This window comes from Pelecanus crispus, chromosome 4 (genome assembly GCF_030463565.1).
Source record: "Pelecanus crispus isolate bPelCri1 chromosome 4, bPelCri1.pri, whole genome shotgun sequence".
NCBI classification, from domain to species: domain Eukaryota; kingdom Metazoa; phylum Chordata; class Aves; order Pelecaniformes; family Pelecanidae; genus Pelecanus; species Pelecanus crispus.
Genome location: NC_134646.1, coordinates 9,791,272 through 9,805,571, shown reverse-complemented (window position 1 = coordinate 9,805,571; position 14,300 = coordinate 9,791,272). Strand labels below are relative to the sequence as shown.

Sequence of the window (14,300 nt, the reverse complement as noted above, 5' to 3'; positions counted from 1 at the left end):
TAGTCTCTTCCTCCATCTGGAACTGAGGGAGTGCAGTTGTCACCTCAGTACCACAGCGATGCCTGAAGCAAAGGCTGCAGGGTAGAGGCTGCTATGAATGCAAACTGGTTTCTGTTCATTCTAATGCTTGATCTCCCACAGCAACCCAAATCCCTGTTGAACTCCAGGAGCACCAGGCACACAGACAGGCTACTGCTGCTCCTTACAGGAAAGCATTATCTGGTCTCCTCTGGCACAAGAGCCATCTTCCCTTCCCTTTTAAAAAGCCTTTAGAATCCAATATTTTGAGCATGACAAAAGAAAAATCGTACTGAGTTCAGGTAGGGTAGCGTTTTGAGATATTTGTGCAGTCATTTCTCAACAGAAGAAATGAAGACAAACCTAAGCAAAATTCTTTAGTAAGTGCACGGGAGAATTTTTAGACAAGGAAAGCTCTAAGACTTGCTAAGTGTTTAGTAATAGACTACTGTTAGAATACAACCAGTCTTAAGAAAAGCGAATTGAAGGTTGGCCTAAAGGGACCTAAAAGGCGTCGGAAAGGATGCTGGACATGTACCTGCGTGTTCAAAGACAAATTTCTGGCTCTGCAGCAGGTATGCCAGTCACTGAGAGGTGATTAACCACTTGAAGCCAGATAGAGAAACAAGCTGCTTAGCCAGCAATGTCTCTGGGCTCGCTAAAGGTCAATGGCTTTGCTCTCAGCCCAGCGTGCAAACAGCGGCGACGTAAGTATCATGTTTTCCACCTATCCGCAAGGCTGAGAGGGAAGATTCAAGCCTGTGGGAAGCAAAGGGGGCATTCCTGAAAGCTAGCCAGAGCTGTGGGTGGACTTGGGTGGGGTTTTGTCCACCTAAATAAAGGGACGCTCTCTAAGCAACTAGCCCTGGAGAGGCCAACAGGGCAGGCAGCCCGTCAAGTATTCGCTCTCTTGGCTGTCAGCCGTATTGATCATTCACCTGTCGTATTTTTCTTCGGCAAATACCCAGCCATATGAAAAAAATACATCAACATTGAACCTGAAGAAAGCTGGCTCACATTCCAAGAACCACTTCACGCCTTTAATGGGCTGGGTTTCCCCCATACCTTAGCGCACCAGAGGCAACAGAAATTCACATGCAAATCTACAGCCTTACGCTCTTGCAGGTGGCTTTTCTTCACACTTCGGGGAAAAAAAAAGTTGATATACAACAGTATTAGGGGGTTTTTTGGTTGTTGTTTTTATAAAATTTGTCAAGATACCACAAAATTACAGACACTAAAAGCTTAATCTGCACATTTTCCAATGAAAAACTGAAAGGAAATATCTTAAATCTGTTACTTGTATATACAATTTCAATCCAAATTTACATTTGCATCATTTTCTTGGATAGCAAAAGGCATGGATCAAACACAGGATTGAGATGTGTCACTTCAGCATATTTATAGGATATTACTTAAAATATGGGTATGTGTTCATTTAAATTCATTTAAAACAGGCCACTTACAAAATTTAGCCTTTTGTACTGAAATTGTATTAACTGTTGGGAAGGCCACTGCTAACATGTACTCCTTTGCAAGGCAAACATGATCTGTTTCATTGAGATTCATGTGACAGCAACTGAAAAATTAATGGACTTGTTAATTAAAACCCTGTATGTGGCTCTGCAGTCAGTTAGGGCACCTTCATGGATTAAGGCATTTGTGCTAGATGTAACTTTTTAACTTTTAAAGTTAAACTGAAGTCTTTTTTGCCGTTAACTAACAAAAAGCTGAAATTCTTCTCACCTACCCTTGGAAGAGATGTTACCCACTCAATTCTTTTCAAGTCTTTAAAAACAAAGTAATGAAGTTAGTAAGAAGTTACAGGCTATAATCATCATCTTTCAGCTACAGAAATGGATTTGCATTTGAATAATTTACATTCAGTGAAATTGTATTTAGACCTGTTTGAAATTAGGCTTAGCTAGCACAACTTAAGCAGAACTTCATTCAGATATTACAAAATAAAGCAAAAAATAAGATTTACAAGGAATACTTTGTTTCCCTCCAAACTCATTTTTATTACTTGAAATATGGAGAAAAAAATTTAAAAATTATGCCTCAACTGTTAGAGTACTTCATAATTATAAGAGAATTCAAATGAAGACACCTCTCAAGCCAAGAATAATTTGAACAGTTTGCTATTTTAACAGCCTGCACAAACTATAGATACCGTATGTTAATTTAAGACGCTATGAAATCAACAGATCCATCTGCCCCTGCATTTTTCTGTTGCTTGAGTTATTATGAACCAGTACTGAAGGAAATACCTGCAAAACTATCCCAGTTATGTCCACTCAAACTCCGTACTTAATAAAATACTAACTATGGAGACCCTGAAAAAAATAGAAACTATGTCTTTAAATAGAATCGAGAAATGCAGTTGCGTATATAGCTGCACATTCTCAAGCATGCTTTTGCACAAAAGCATACTTTTTAATAGTTAGATTCAAGAGCAAACCAATCCCATAGATCCTTCCTTTACATTTAGAATTCTACATATAACTTAATCTTTTTTGCTTTGGTAAAATACAAATAATGAGAAAATCCGGGTAAAGAAAGCACAGTAAATAACATGGGCATATCATACCTTTTCTTAAGAAATATGAGCTGAAATGTAAGGCATCCCCAAAGTATTTTTTGCATATGCAAGGAATGCAGTTCTTTGTAAACAAAAGCTTGAGGAAAGCAATACTGAAGCCAAAGAATCTTCCCTAGGATCCTTCCAATGATCCCAAAACCAAGAGCAACTCTCCTAGGGTAAGTGTTTTGGAACTATATCCCATGAAAAAGAGAATCCAATCCTTTGTCTTCCCATATGTTTTTAATCATGTATTAGATTGACTCGCCTTGAAGATCTCCAAATTAAGAGAGCGGTGTAAAAGTTGATTCTGAAGGGCACAAGCTCTTCTGAAGTCTATTTTTCTGGTACGTCACTTTCTATAGATTGTGCGGCAGCGCTGTTATGGCCGACGGACGCTTGCACAGTATTCCCACTGGTAAGGTTTCCCAGTGCCTGGGACTGACAGGCAGCCGTGGGTTTAGCGGCAAGAAGTGTTTTAGAAGAATTAGACTGATGTCTGCGATGACCCGAATCCTCACCTGCTGCAGCAACCGCTCTCTTTCTGCCAGATTCTTCGCTAATAGGAGGCTGAAAATAAACATCGGCAACCCGGTAAATGTTTTTCTGTAAGGCCAGGTATTTACCTTTTCATATACTTAAAGGATCAAAAAAGACACAGCATTCCATAATGACGCCTTCAGTTAGGCCTAGTAATCTTAGCTATTCACAGCTCACTGACAATATTCTAAAGCTTTCCTGGCCGTTTAGCTAACAGTGTGAGTGGGTGACGTATTAAGGACTTCGAACAGTCTTACAGCATTATTTAATCGTCACTGCCCAAATGTTTGCCACAACTCCTAGAAAACGGAGGATTACGGAGGGTGATGGTAATGTAGTGCACCACAACCCCGTTAGGAAAAGCACGGCAGCATTCTACTCTGCAATCACAGAGTTTAAGAATTCAGGATTCTACAGGAAGGATACATTGAATTTGGCATATAAAGTTTCAGCAAGGACAACGCCTGTCGCAGTTCATTCAGAAATGCCAGTTGGGCAGTAATTCATTTGCCAAATTCTTAAACAGTATAGAAGTCATCAGTCTTACCAAATGACAAGTAAGCAATTTTTTGCTATTTATTTCATTACACAATGAAAATGGATCAACACTTTATACTACATTTTAGCCACCACACCTCAGCACCACACTTTGTTTCAAGGAAGAATGTCTAGAATAAAACTGCATTTTTCATTTGAGTTTAAATTTTTAATCATGCTTTTTCCAGTCACTGACAGGACTTGTAAAGCCACCCTTTTTGTGAAATTAAGTATTGTTTTCAGTTTACCTAGCAGTAACAATATTCGTACACCAAATATTTATGTAAAATAGGTATTGAAACTTACATCCACTCTGAAGTCCTCCAGTCTCTTAAATTTACTGAGGTATTCTTGCAGTTTGGGGTCAATGGCTGGAGTCTTGTGCTGAGAGTATTTTAGATAAGCCCAAAATTTTTCCAGTCCATACAGCTGACCTAATAATGGAAAAAAAAAAATTTACCAATTTAGAAAGATCAGATTTAATTAAAAACTTAATTATTCACTGGTAACTATATGTTTAAGAGAAATGTAAGACAAAAGGAACACAAACGAAAGCTGCTCTTGGGTTAGCTAACAAGTCAGTGCCAAGGAATTGGGATTATCTCCCAACTAAAGTGACCCCGGTGTGAGCAGTGACTGGCCTATGATAATTACCAGCTTCATAGTCTCTCTTTGTTTCTTCTTGGAAATCCTTGAATATTTCTTGCCTGAACTTCTTTTCTAGGCCATAGCTGTAAAATCTAAACAAGCATTCCAATCCGTACCTGTAACAGAACAAAGAGGTATGCAAATCTTATACGTACGCTCCTCGTTCCTCAGAAGGACGCAAGTTTTCAGTCTCTCCTTGCACTGAAGTAAACGGCATAGTCTCATTTTACCCTTCTCCTAAAAAACACTTCTGTTTCACAGCAACTTTTATTGACCTATTGTTTGGAAACATCTTCACAAATAATCAAAACTGACTTCAGAAAATCAGGTTTGTCCCACAGTTTCAACTTAGGAACTACAGACACTAGACACACATACAAAACGAAGACGAATGCCTTCAGGTTTTCCGTATGCATACACACAAACAGTTTCATCATAAAACCAACCATAGTGGCTCAGACCAAAAGTCAGCCTAGCCCACCATCAGTGCAAAACCCGATGCGTAGGGCAGGACTCCGTTCTTTCAGCTCCCGCACAACCCGGCGCCAGGGTTTCTGGCTCGGTATTTAGTAACGCTCTGGCTTTGGCTGCCACACCGTTACCAGAGCTGCCTTGGGCCTCACGATAGCTGGGACCTCCTGTTCTGCGTTCATCTGCTGCCACCTGAGTCCCCTTAAGAGCCTTCTCAAGTTTCTCCTGGTGAACGTATCCTTGGATAATCACAGAGCATGGAGAAAGCTCAGAGCAGAGACACAAGGTATAATTAAAGCCACTTTTGCGCCCTAGGGACTATCGCTCTGCAGTCTCAGACAACATATCCGAACTTCAGGAATTCCCCAGCCCGTACTTCCTCACTTGCCATTCAAAATGTTGGGCTACCTCGTCTCTTTGGCCAAGAGAAACAGGTGGGGGAAACTGGGTGAAAGGAAGGGAATATCACCAAAGAGCTAAAGGGGCAGTGGTAATTTCCTCTGTGGTCATTTTTCTGGTATTTTTGGAAGGCAAGAAGCAGTTTGAACAAGTTGAATGAGGTTAAGAATGTCTTCACCTATGGAAGGAAGAATCTTCTAAGTGTTAGTAAGTATAGAGCTGACTGGTCACGGTCAACAAGTTACAGGATTCTGTAGAATTCACGACCGATTACAAGTCAAGAACTGCTGCACATTTAGCTATTTATCCGCAAAGCACAAATACATACAAACAGATTTTGTATTAAAATAACTTATGCAGATTGCTATTTTAAAGATTTACAAAAAGAGTCAAAGCCAATACTAAAAATGTTCGCTTCAGATATGTGTAAATTTCAGTCATTAAAATGAATGGTAAGACCTCAACAGTTTTTAACTTCCAGGAAAAAAGCAAATACCTGTAGTGTTCTTTTGCGTCATCTAGAGCAAGTTGTTTGAATTCTTCATACATTTTCTTATTAAAGTGATCTCTCAGAAAAAAAGACCAGAAACGAAAAAGCGTGTTCATTTCTTGGGACTGGCCAATTCCCAACCGTTTCCTCTCTGGAAGAAAAAAAAGAAAGGTTAAAAAAAAAAAAAAAAAAAAAGCAGCTATTTTTAATTTTTCAGCAGAATATTTTCAAATGCTTTTCCATTAGTAATACACACACAAGATCTTCCAATAACTAAGTTTAAATTTGAGGGTAATTTTTTTGTCAGGGAATGAAAAGTTAAATGGAAACCAGTGTTCATAAAATAGAAGCATCAAATATAAATTTTGCTTTCCTTTCCCAAGAAAAATTAAGGATGAGGAACAATGTGGAGAAAACACTGGTATCAGTTGACACCTGGTAACTTCCACCTAAAATTTTAGGAAGTGCATTTAGCGGCTTACCCATTAGACACCTTCGACGATATTTGTGGTACACCTGTTGAGTAAAGCCATTTTCCTTTAACAGTTCATGAGAAGGATGCTGAAATTTTGGAAGAGAATTTGGGGTACACCCATAACCTCCTGCTAGCGGAGCTCCTTCTGAAGGTGAAGCATTGGAACTGCTGAAGAAAAAGAAAAACACCCAAATATTTCTGTCCTATAAACACTGCTTTTCTACAAAATCAGTTTTCAACCGTTCTGATCTACGCAAGAGCTGTCAGAATAGTACAGTCACCTGATGATGGCTACAATGCCTGCCTGGCGTCCCAGGCATCTGTTTTTGGGTGCACCTCAAGAAAATCAGATTCTGTGCTAATAAGTCAAAAGCCAGGCAGTTCTGGATTATGATAATTAAACATTAGTGCAATGCCTGATTTTAAACAACCACTTGAAGGCAAAATCACCGACGTGAACATCAGTACTTCAAGTAATATTACTGCTACTATATCATGGATCAACAAACAACATTGTGAACACAGTCAGTCTAGCTAGTTTACTTGCAGACAGCCTTGTATTCTATGTTTTTGTCTGTCTTGATCACTCTTGCTTCCACTGTATTCATAAATTGTCTTTTATCACAGCCTATTTCTCCATTAGCAATGAGAACTAATGAGAACTAATGACATTGCAAACAAATTTTCTATGACAAAAAAAAAAAAATTACCTCACAGAGGAAGTTCTTGGCCTGTGGTCTCTGGAATCCATCACCCAACCAACATGGCATTCGAAGGGAGGATTTGTACTGTGTCGTGTTTTTCTTTTTCTTGGAGTCTAAGAAAGTAAATGAAATATTTATTTCCCTACTCCGATTTCACTCATTCTCTCCCTCTTAAAACACAGTTCTAAAAATTTTATATTCTATCTAACACATTATAAAGTCACAACACTCCAGTTTCATAACTTAAAGATTAGTCTTATGTAACAGATTAAAAATCTTTAGATGTAACACTTTTTCAGTAAGGACTTTTAAGAAATGTTACAGAGAACACTCAGAAACCATTTTGTAGAAATGAAAAAGAATGACTACGGTAACTATTTTGAAGATAAACAATTAAAAAGTACAGGCATTTTGGTTTTTGCCTTTTCATTCTTGTTAAATCGCATGCACAGACAAGAGTTTTATAGGCTTTTTCTGGTTTTAAAAAAAACCAAAGAAACGTTACGTCTTTCCGTTTACCTTTATGTCAATGGATCGTGCTTCTTTAACAACAGGGTAGAACCTGGGTGTTTTGTTGGGATCCTGTAGCCTCGGGGTACGAGGTGTTTGCGGGGTGAAACCAGGGCGAACACAGGGGGAATCTGGAACTGCTGTTGGCAGCGATCGAGCTATTGCTGCTGCTGGAGGTACTTCGATACTTAAGAAATTACAGGCTAGCTCCTCTGCTAAATCTGTAGGCAGGAAGGAGAAAACATTTGTTTTCAAAAGAAACTTAAGATTCCAAAGCCTAAGCGCCCCTAGTATCTAGTATCTTAGAGGCCTGTTTCATTTCAAGCGAACTACATCATCCCCAAAGGATAATCAAATTAACAAAAGCACTTGGCGTAGAAGCAGTACAAACTGCTCAAAACTGTGAAATAATGTTGCAAGCATGTCTTTGCTCGAAAATTTAAACCCACTTCTTTCTTACCTGCTTGTTCTTGTGTATCTATACTAGCAAAGTAATGGAAAATAAACATCGGTGAAAGTGTAACCACATTCTTGCTTTTTGATGAGGTGGTTTTCTTCAACTACTGTAAAGATGCTATTAGCATGTATCCTAGTAAATGTTAGTACTGCTACCATATTAGAAATACCTCAAAAGAGAAGATTTGGACATTGTGACTGCTCAGTAAGGTTATGATACAAGTAGAAAATTCTTCTAATCTCACTTCGTTCTATCCCCGTTTCCCATAAAAGTACTGGTTTCTAGAAAATGTTTCGCAACATTGCTAGCTACTACCTTACACATTGTAAATGCCAAGTTACGCAAAAAGCACCTGGTGTTGGTATATGGTGACAACAAAATAGAACGCTGCCTTTTGATGCTCATATATATCCTGAACAGTATGAGTACCAGCTTCTTCTAATTCAATGGAAACCATGCTGCTGATGAACAGCTGACAATTTGAAAGAGCCCCTCAGACTGCTGACTGAACAAAAATTAAAATATTACACAGGCAGAGTTAAAACACCTACAAAATTGTTCTTTATTACAGAGATTCTAAAAACAAATACATATTACTTACCTTTCTGTAACCCTGGGGGTCCTGGAGGAACTTCTTGGGTCGGATCAACAATTGGTTCTGGTGCAAGATTATCAAATTCTTCCTTACTAATGAGATTTAGCTTCTTAAAGTTCTCAATCTCTTGCTGAATTAGAGAAAACAAATTGTAAACACAAAGCACAATAATGGGTATCGTCCTGAGAATCAGGTGAATTTCATAAAAGAGAAAATAAGCAAGCCAGAATTGACAGGCAACTACCCATACACAGCCGGTACCGATTTCTTTTAAGGAAGATGGAAGGAGTCTCTAGCACACGCTGTAAAAAAAGTTGCCGTGAACACTGTATATAACCTAACGCTGCTCACACTGCACTAGCTAAAAGAGACAGTTATGCCAACAAATGGGCAAATGGAGGCAGGTAAGGCCACCTACGTGTGAATTTTCACAGACAAATAAGGAATAGAAATGGCTGTGAGCCTGCCCCTTGCCAAGCCCAAAACCATCCTCCTTCTGCAGTCAGCATGCCAAGGAAGGGCCTAGCAATTCAGGGGAGCAGAAGAGGCCCTGCTCCGTTCCTCAGGCTACATCTAAAGAAAAGCCAGTATTTGTAAATAAAGTGTTCAGCTTTTTTTTTTTTGATGGGTAGCTTAAATCACTCATGCCCCTACTCAGCTGAAGGTGGCGTGCAACACTTGTGCGTGTGCATGCTGCGTGTGAAAAATCTTGTTTAAATCTTTGTCAAGAGGTAACAGCAACAAAAAAGAAGATATTTTCTCTTGCTATGTGCTACTTCTCACTGTCCTCTTCCAGTGTGCTAGTTTTCTTGGTCCATTTCCTTTGTAATAAAACCTCCATATTCTGAATTCTACCTTTATTTCTCGCTCTTATTCTCAACATTCGTTGCTACCTTTATCAGCTCTTTTTTTGTGCCCACGTGCTCCATTTGTCCTTTAAGCTACTTTCCCCCTTCCTGCCCCACCCCACAACCCACCTTTGCCCTCCTGCACAGATAAAGCTCCTTCCCCTCGCCACTTCACGTTTGGGTAACTTTGTGTTTCTGCACACGTAGTATCTGCTAGCGATGCCCTGGGACTGCCCACAGACAAGCCGCTCACTGGGCTCGCTCGCACAGAAGAAGGGCTTGCTTCATAAACCAAGAGCAGTAAGCGACAGGACTGCAGTGTGCCATGTTGACCTCTGCCTACGAAGCGCTGCGGTTCAACTCATCTGTAGTTTTACAGCTGCTTAGTATATTTTAAAAAAATAATAATTTTAAAATAAATAAATCGATCACAAAGCTGGCAATCTCCTTCCAAAGTTCTGAAAGCCTCAAAGACAGGGGCCTATATACAGGCCAGGAAAAAAAAAAAGCGCTTCTATAGTAAAATAAGGTGTGCAATCCAAAGTTTCATTTGCTCACAGAGCTATCATCCTAACAAGCTACAAGGTAAACAGAACCTCAGTATAAAACTACCTTAAAATGACTGTATTGCCTTCCCCTCTTCTTATCACACCTCAGAAATGTGCCCCCTTCCCCTGTGGCAGGGGTTTGCAAATGTAATGAAACAAGCTATTCACAGAACAAAAAACCACTGGAAAAGTCAAACCATCTCCAAAATGTTAAAAATAGTTCTTAAAAAAAAACCCCATTCATTAAATGGTTTTGGCCAAATCTGTGAGAAGAACAACTTGCTTGTTTTGCTTTCAACTGTTTACAATATTATCAAAATAAAGATAATTCAATAGACCTGTAAACTCAACTACTGTCACTTTTCTTTCAAAGAAGTGTAGCATTTTACAATTACGTAGCAGATGGCTGAAATTAATTTTGGAACTGTTTGGACAGGCATGGTTTTCAGGTCAAAAATGAAGAGAGTTACCTTCATCATCGCGTCATTTTCACTCTGCTCCATCCACAAATCCTGTTCATAATAGTATAAGCCATCATTAATAACTTTAGCAAGTTCTGATGTAATTTTTGCACGGCATACATGGTTGCCAGTACGATCTCCACCAGGATGTTTTCTCACATACGGTGGTGTCTGTGTTACAATCAAAATCTTGTTTACGTCCTGATCATCAATTTCATAATCGGAATCGCTGTCTGGCCAATCAGTAAATTTATTCTTCCGACCTTGAATTTGTTCCATCTCTTCATCAAACAAAAAATCAAGTTCTTCTTGTTCTTGCTCCTCTGGAGGCGGGGGTGGCTGCTGTTGATCTGATGTTTGATCAGCAATAGGAACGCCTTCCTAAGTTGGAAAAGGTGATGCATTTTATATTTGAATTGGATAGTGATCATCCAAATGAGAGACAAATAGAACATGACAGAACATTTTCAATAAACAAATTGAATAGGATAAACAAATAAACAGGAATTAGAAACAATATATCCACTTTCAGATGTTTATTAAGTAAATTACTGCTCTAAATAATTTTGCCATAAGCTTTTAGAACAATTCTCAATGGACATTACAATACATTTTTCAATGATCAACTGTTCCTTAGCAGAAAAAAAACCCCAGTATTTCCTTTTCACTTTAGTGAGCTTTGGATCAGGATTTTAAATGCACTTAGTTATTCTAGGTCTGGTAGAGTGAGAAGCACACACACTAACTGTACTGCATTATCAAGCATCACATACATTAAGATGTGAAAAATCTTGTTTTACAGTATAATCTGAAAGTTGGCAGGTTTTGCATTTCTTTATTGAAATGTAACTTAAAGGTTTTTGATTTTACCTTTAGTTTGACCGTGGATGCACGATGCCTCTTCTTCACTTCTATCCAAGGTTCAGAGTCCAAATCAGGCAAACTTGTAGACAATCCTTTAGACATGGTCTGAAAATTACCCGTTTCAGTGTTTTCCTTTGGACTCAGCGGGCTTCCCATTCTTGGAGAACTTGGTGCAGACTCTAGCAGCAGAAAACAGTAGTTCAGTTCCTGTTGTGTGGTGTTTTGTTTTGTTTCATTAGTCTTTCTTTTAACCACAGCTACCATTTTTCTACCTCTCTAGTTAAATGGAACACTGATCAGCAGAATTTCTTTTCATTTTCAGTAGATAGCTTTTCACAGTTCACTCAACATTTTAGGAAAAGATCAATTCTAGCAACTTATTTACATGGAAAGTTTCTAACAGTCTGAGAGAAATCATGTGTTATTCAGAAAACAAGAGCAGCATCATTAGGGACATGTTTTCTCCACACCATCCTCTAGCTCTATGGATGGGTACCTAACTCAGTCTTCATTCTTCCCATTTAATTCCAGCCAACATTTTAGCAAAAGATTTCCTTGCCAAGGGTTGTCAGCAAACAAAGCCATCTCCCTATCAATAACGTGAATGAGATCCCCATCCAAAACCAGGATGCGCCAAATAAAGCGTTAACTTTCAGCCGCTACCAAAGTGAAGCGGATTTTATGACTAACTTAAGATTACTATTACTACTTCTACTACTACTACTACTACTAAAGGACTGTAGTCCATCATACTATATTGTGGAGAATGGTCACAGCCATAACACATAAGAGACATTTTTATCTACTTCACATCAGCTGTGCCAGCCACGTGACTCGGCAACTGCAAGGCTGACAGGCGTATCAGCCGAATAAACCGTTACTAAATGTACAACTTCTACTACTAAATCAGTATCAAGAGGCAAACTTCCTAAGCTAGATAGATGGTCCTAAACATATGTTTCTATAAAACAAATCCTTTACCAGTATGAGAGCCAAAAATTTGGCCTGGTATGAATTCTGGACAATTGATGAGCTGAGAAAAGTCAGTCGGTGGCAGATTGCATGGAGGAGGACCTGGAATTGGCCACTTTTCTGGATCAATCCTTTTTCTTATCCTCTGATCCACAGTTTCAACTTCTGTACTATCCTTTAGGGCCTGTGTGACAAGGATATTTTAACTTTAAAAACTTCACATATCCAGCACCATCCAAAAAAGAAAAAAACCACAAACTTTGCCATTTATAGCCTCTTTATAAAATCCTTGTCATTGCAAACAAAATCTTTCTGAACTTCATAGCACTGAGTTTAAATGGCAGTACAAAATTAGGCAAGCAGCTTTCTACATATGTACTTCTGAATCATTTTACCTCCAAAATGAGTGCAGCATTTGTAGTCAGAGCTTGCATCCGACGGAAGCTAGCAATCAATGAAACGGGCAGAAATCCTTGTTGGTCCATCTTTCTCCTCAGAAAGAAGTCTCTTTCCAAATTTTCTGTGCTGAAATAATACTCACTGCAGAAAGAAACATACAAATATGAGGCTATTATAGGTTAAAGAAAACCCTAAAATAGCAACTTAGAGATTCCTTGTTAAAGTCTTCCATTAAAAACAGAACATACTTTGTCATCAACAACATCGTTCTTTCAACAGGTGTATCATTATAAGCAAGACTTAACAGAACAGCATGCATGCTCGACACGTTAAGAAAGACTTATGATCCAGTACAGTGCACAGGGGTATAAATCAAAGCCTTGTAACGTTTGCATATATGAACTGCAAAAGGAAAAACTATGCTCAATTCTTCTTTCACCCATCCCCTCCCTTATTACTTACATGAACAGAAGGAAACAACATTCTCTTAGCCTCCATATAGATGAAGGACAACTACTGCTTACAGTCAGAGCATAAGTTATTTCCCACACAGCAGTATCAGTGCACCTTCATCCTGAACTGTACCTTTTCTTTTCCCAGTTTCCAGTACATTAGAAGGTTTAAGTATCCTATCTGAGTGTTGAGGCATATATATGTACTCTGAATCATTACTTCAAGCGTGCTTGTGGGAAGATGAGAAAACAAAAATAGTAATGTTGTATTTGTCATGAAACTGTACCAAAAGGCACACAGTTCATGGAGAAAGGTAAAGTCTAAAAGAAAAGATGATGTTTAGTGGATAAAGAGGGACAAGGACCATTTCAGGAACCTGACAATACCACAGAACAAGACAGACGAGGGACAAAGAAATAGCAGAAAGACAAATCTTCTTAAACAATGAAGCTGCTCTATGAAATGATCAGTGCGTCACGATGTTTTATACTTAGTGAAGAGAAAAAGTAAGGAATTCAAATCATGATCTGTCACTCAAAGCAAGGGAACGAGAAAACATCCTATGAAAAAGAATGGAAAAAACCTCCCATTTAATCATGACGACTAAAATCTAGGCCTTTCACAGAGTTTACACATCATACCGTGATTTTGCATATTACATCCAAGAAATACTACTCCTCATCAGGTTCAGGAAAATGTAAGTAGTGAAATATTTAATGGAGAGCAATTAAAATTCTATGACACAAAGATAGAGGTAGTGCAAAAATAAAACAAGAGAGCATTAAAACGCTGAGGGGACAAAAGCCGCATGCAAATGTAAATAAAGTTAATTCCAATTTCAACAAAGTATAAAATGCTAAGTGTCTCTGCTGAAGTTGAGATCAAGGCCAAAGTTACCAAGCGGATAGGACTCTGATGCCACTGTTGACCCAAGAAGATACCTTTTTTTCTCTAATTTTTGGTAGCTAAAGAAATTTGAAGCAAAAGCTCTCTATATGAAACACTCAGCTCCAAGACAGAATGAATATAAAGTCTCAAAGTTGGACAATAAGACATACAACAAATGAAAACATTGCCATTAAATCAGAGAAAACATAGAAGAGAGTAAGGCTTTCGGAGAATTAAGCTCTCACTCAGAGCTAAGTAAACTGATCAGTTTAAGCAACTGCGCACAAAGAGAAGGTTTCTTTCAAGAATATCCTATTTACTGTTCTGAACTGCTACATTTCTTTTCCCCTCCCAATCTAGAAGATAAGCAAGCACAAAAGCCATATATCAACATTTTACTAATGGTACCTTTACAGTCATACGGTAAAGGTAAAAACTTATA

At 38.6% G+C, this 14,300-nt stretch overlaps 1 protein-coding gene across 6 annotated transcripts in view; it reads right to left on the bottom strand.

Annotated features, from left to right (window-relative positions):
* Nucleotides 1-470: 470 nt before the first annotated feature.
* The window catches only part of LARP1B (La ribonucleoprotein 1B), a 33,827-nt gene continuing 19,997 nt past the window's right edge, over nt 471-14,300 (bottom strand). For 3 of the 6 annotated variants that reach the window (XM_075709001.1, XM_075709003.1, XM_075709005.1), the window contains exons 8-19: nt 12,514-12,658; nt 12,128-12,302; nt 11,153-11,325; nt 10,292-10,663; nt 8,432-8,555; nt 7,383-7,594; nt 6,870-6,976; nt 6,167-6,327; nt 5,691-5,835; nt 4,331-4,440; nt 3,983-4,110; nt 1,174-3,169 (exon numbers count right to left, since the gene is read on the bottom strand). In XM_075709001.1, coding sequence (XP_075565116.1) covers nt 2,936-3,169; nt 3,983-4,110; nt 4,331-4,440; nt 5,691-5,835; nt 6,167-6,327; nt 6,870-6,976; nt 7,383-7,594; nt 8,432-8,555; nt 10,292-10,663; nt 11,153-11,325; nt 12,128-12,302; nt 12,514-12,658 — 2,086 coding nt within the window. In that variant the 3' untranslated portion in view covers nt 1,174-2,935. The other 3 variants (XR_012831001.1, XM_075709002.1, XM_075709004.1) reach the window with 3 other exon arrangements.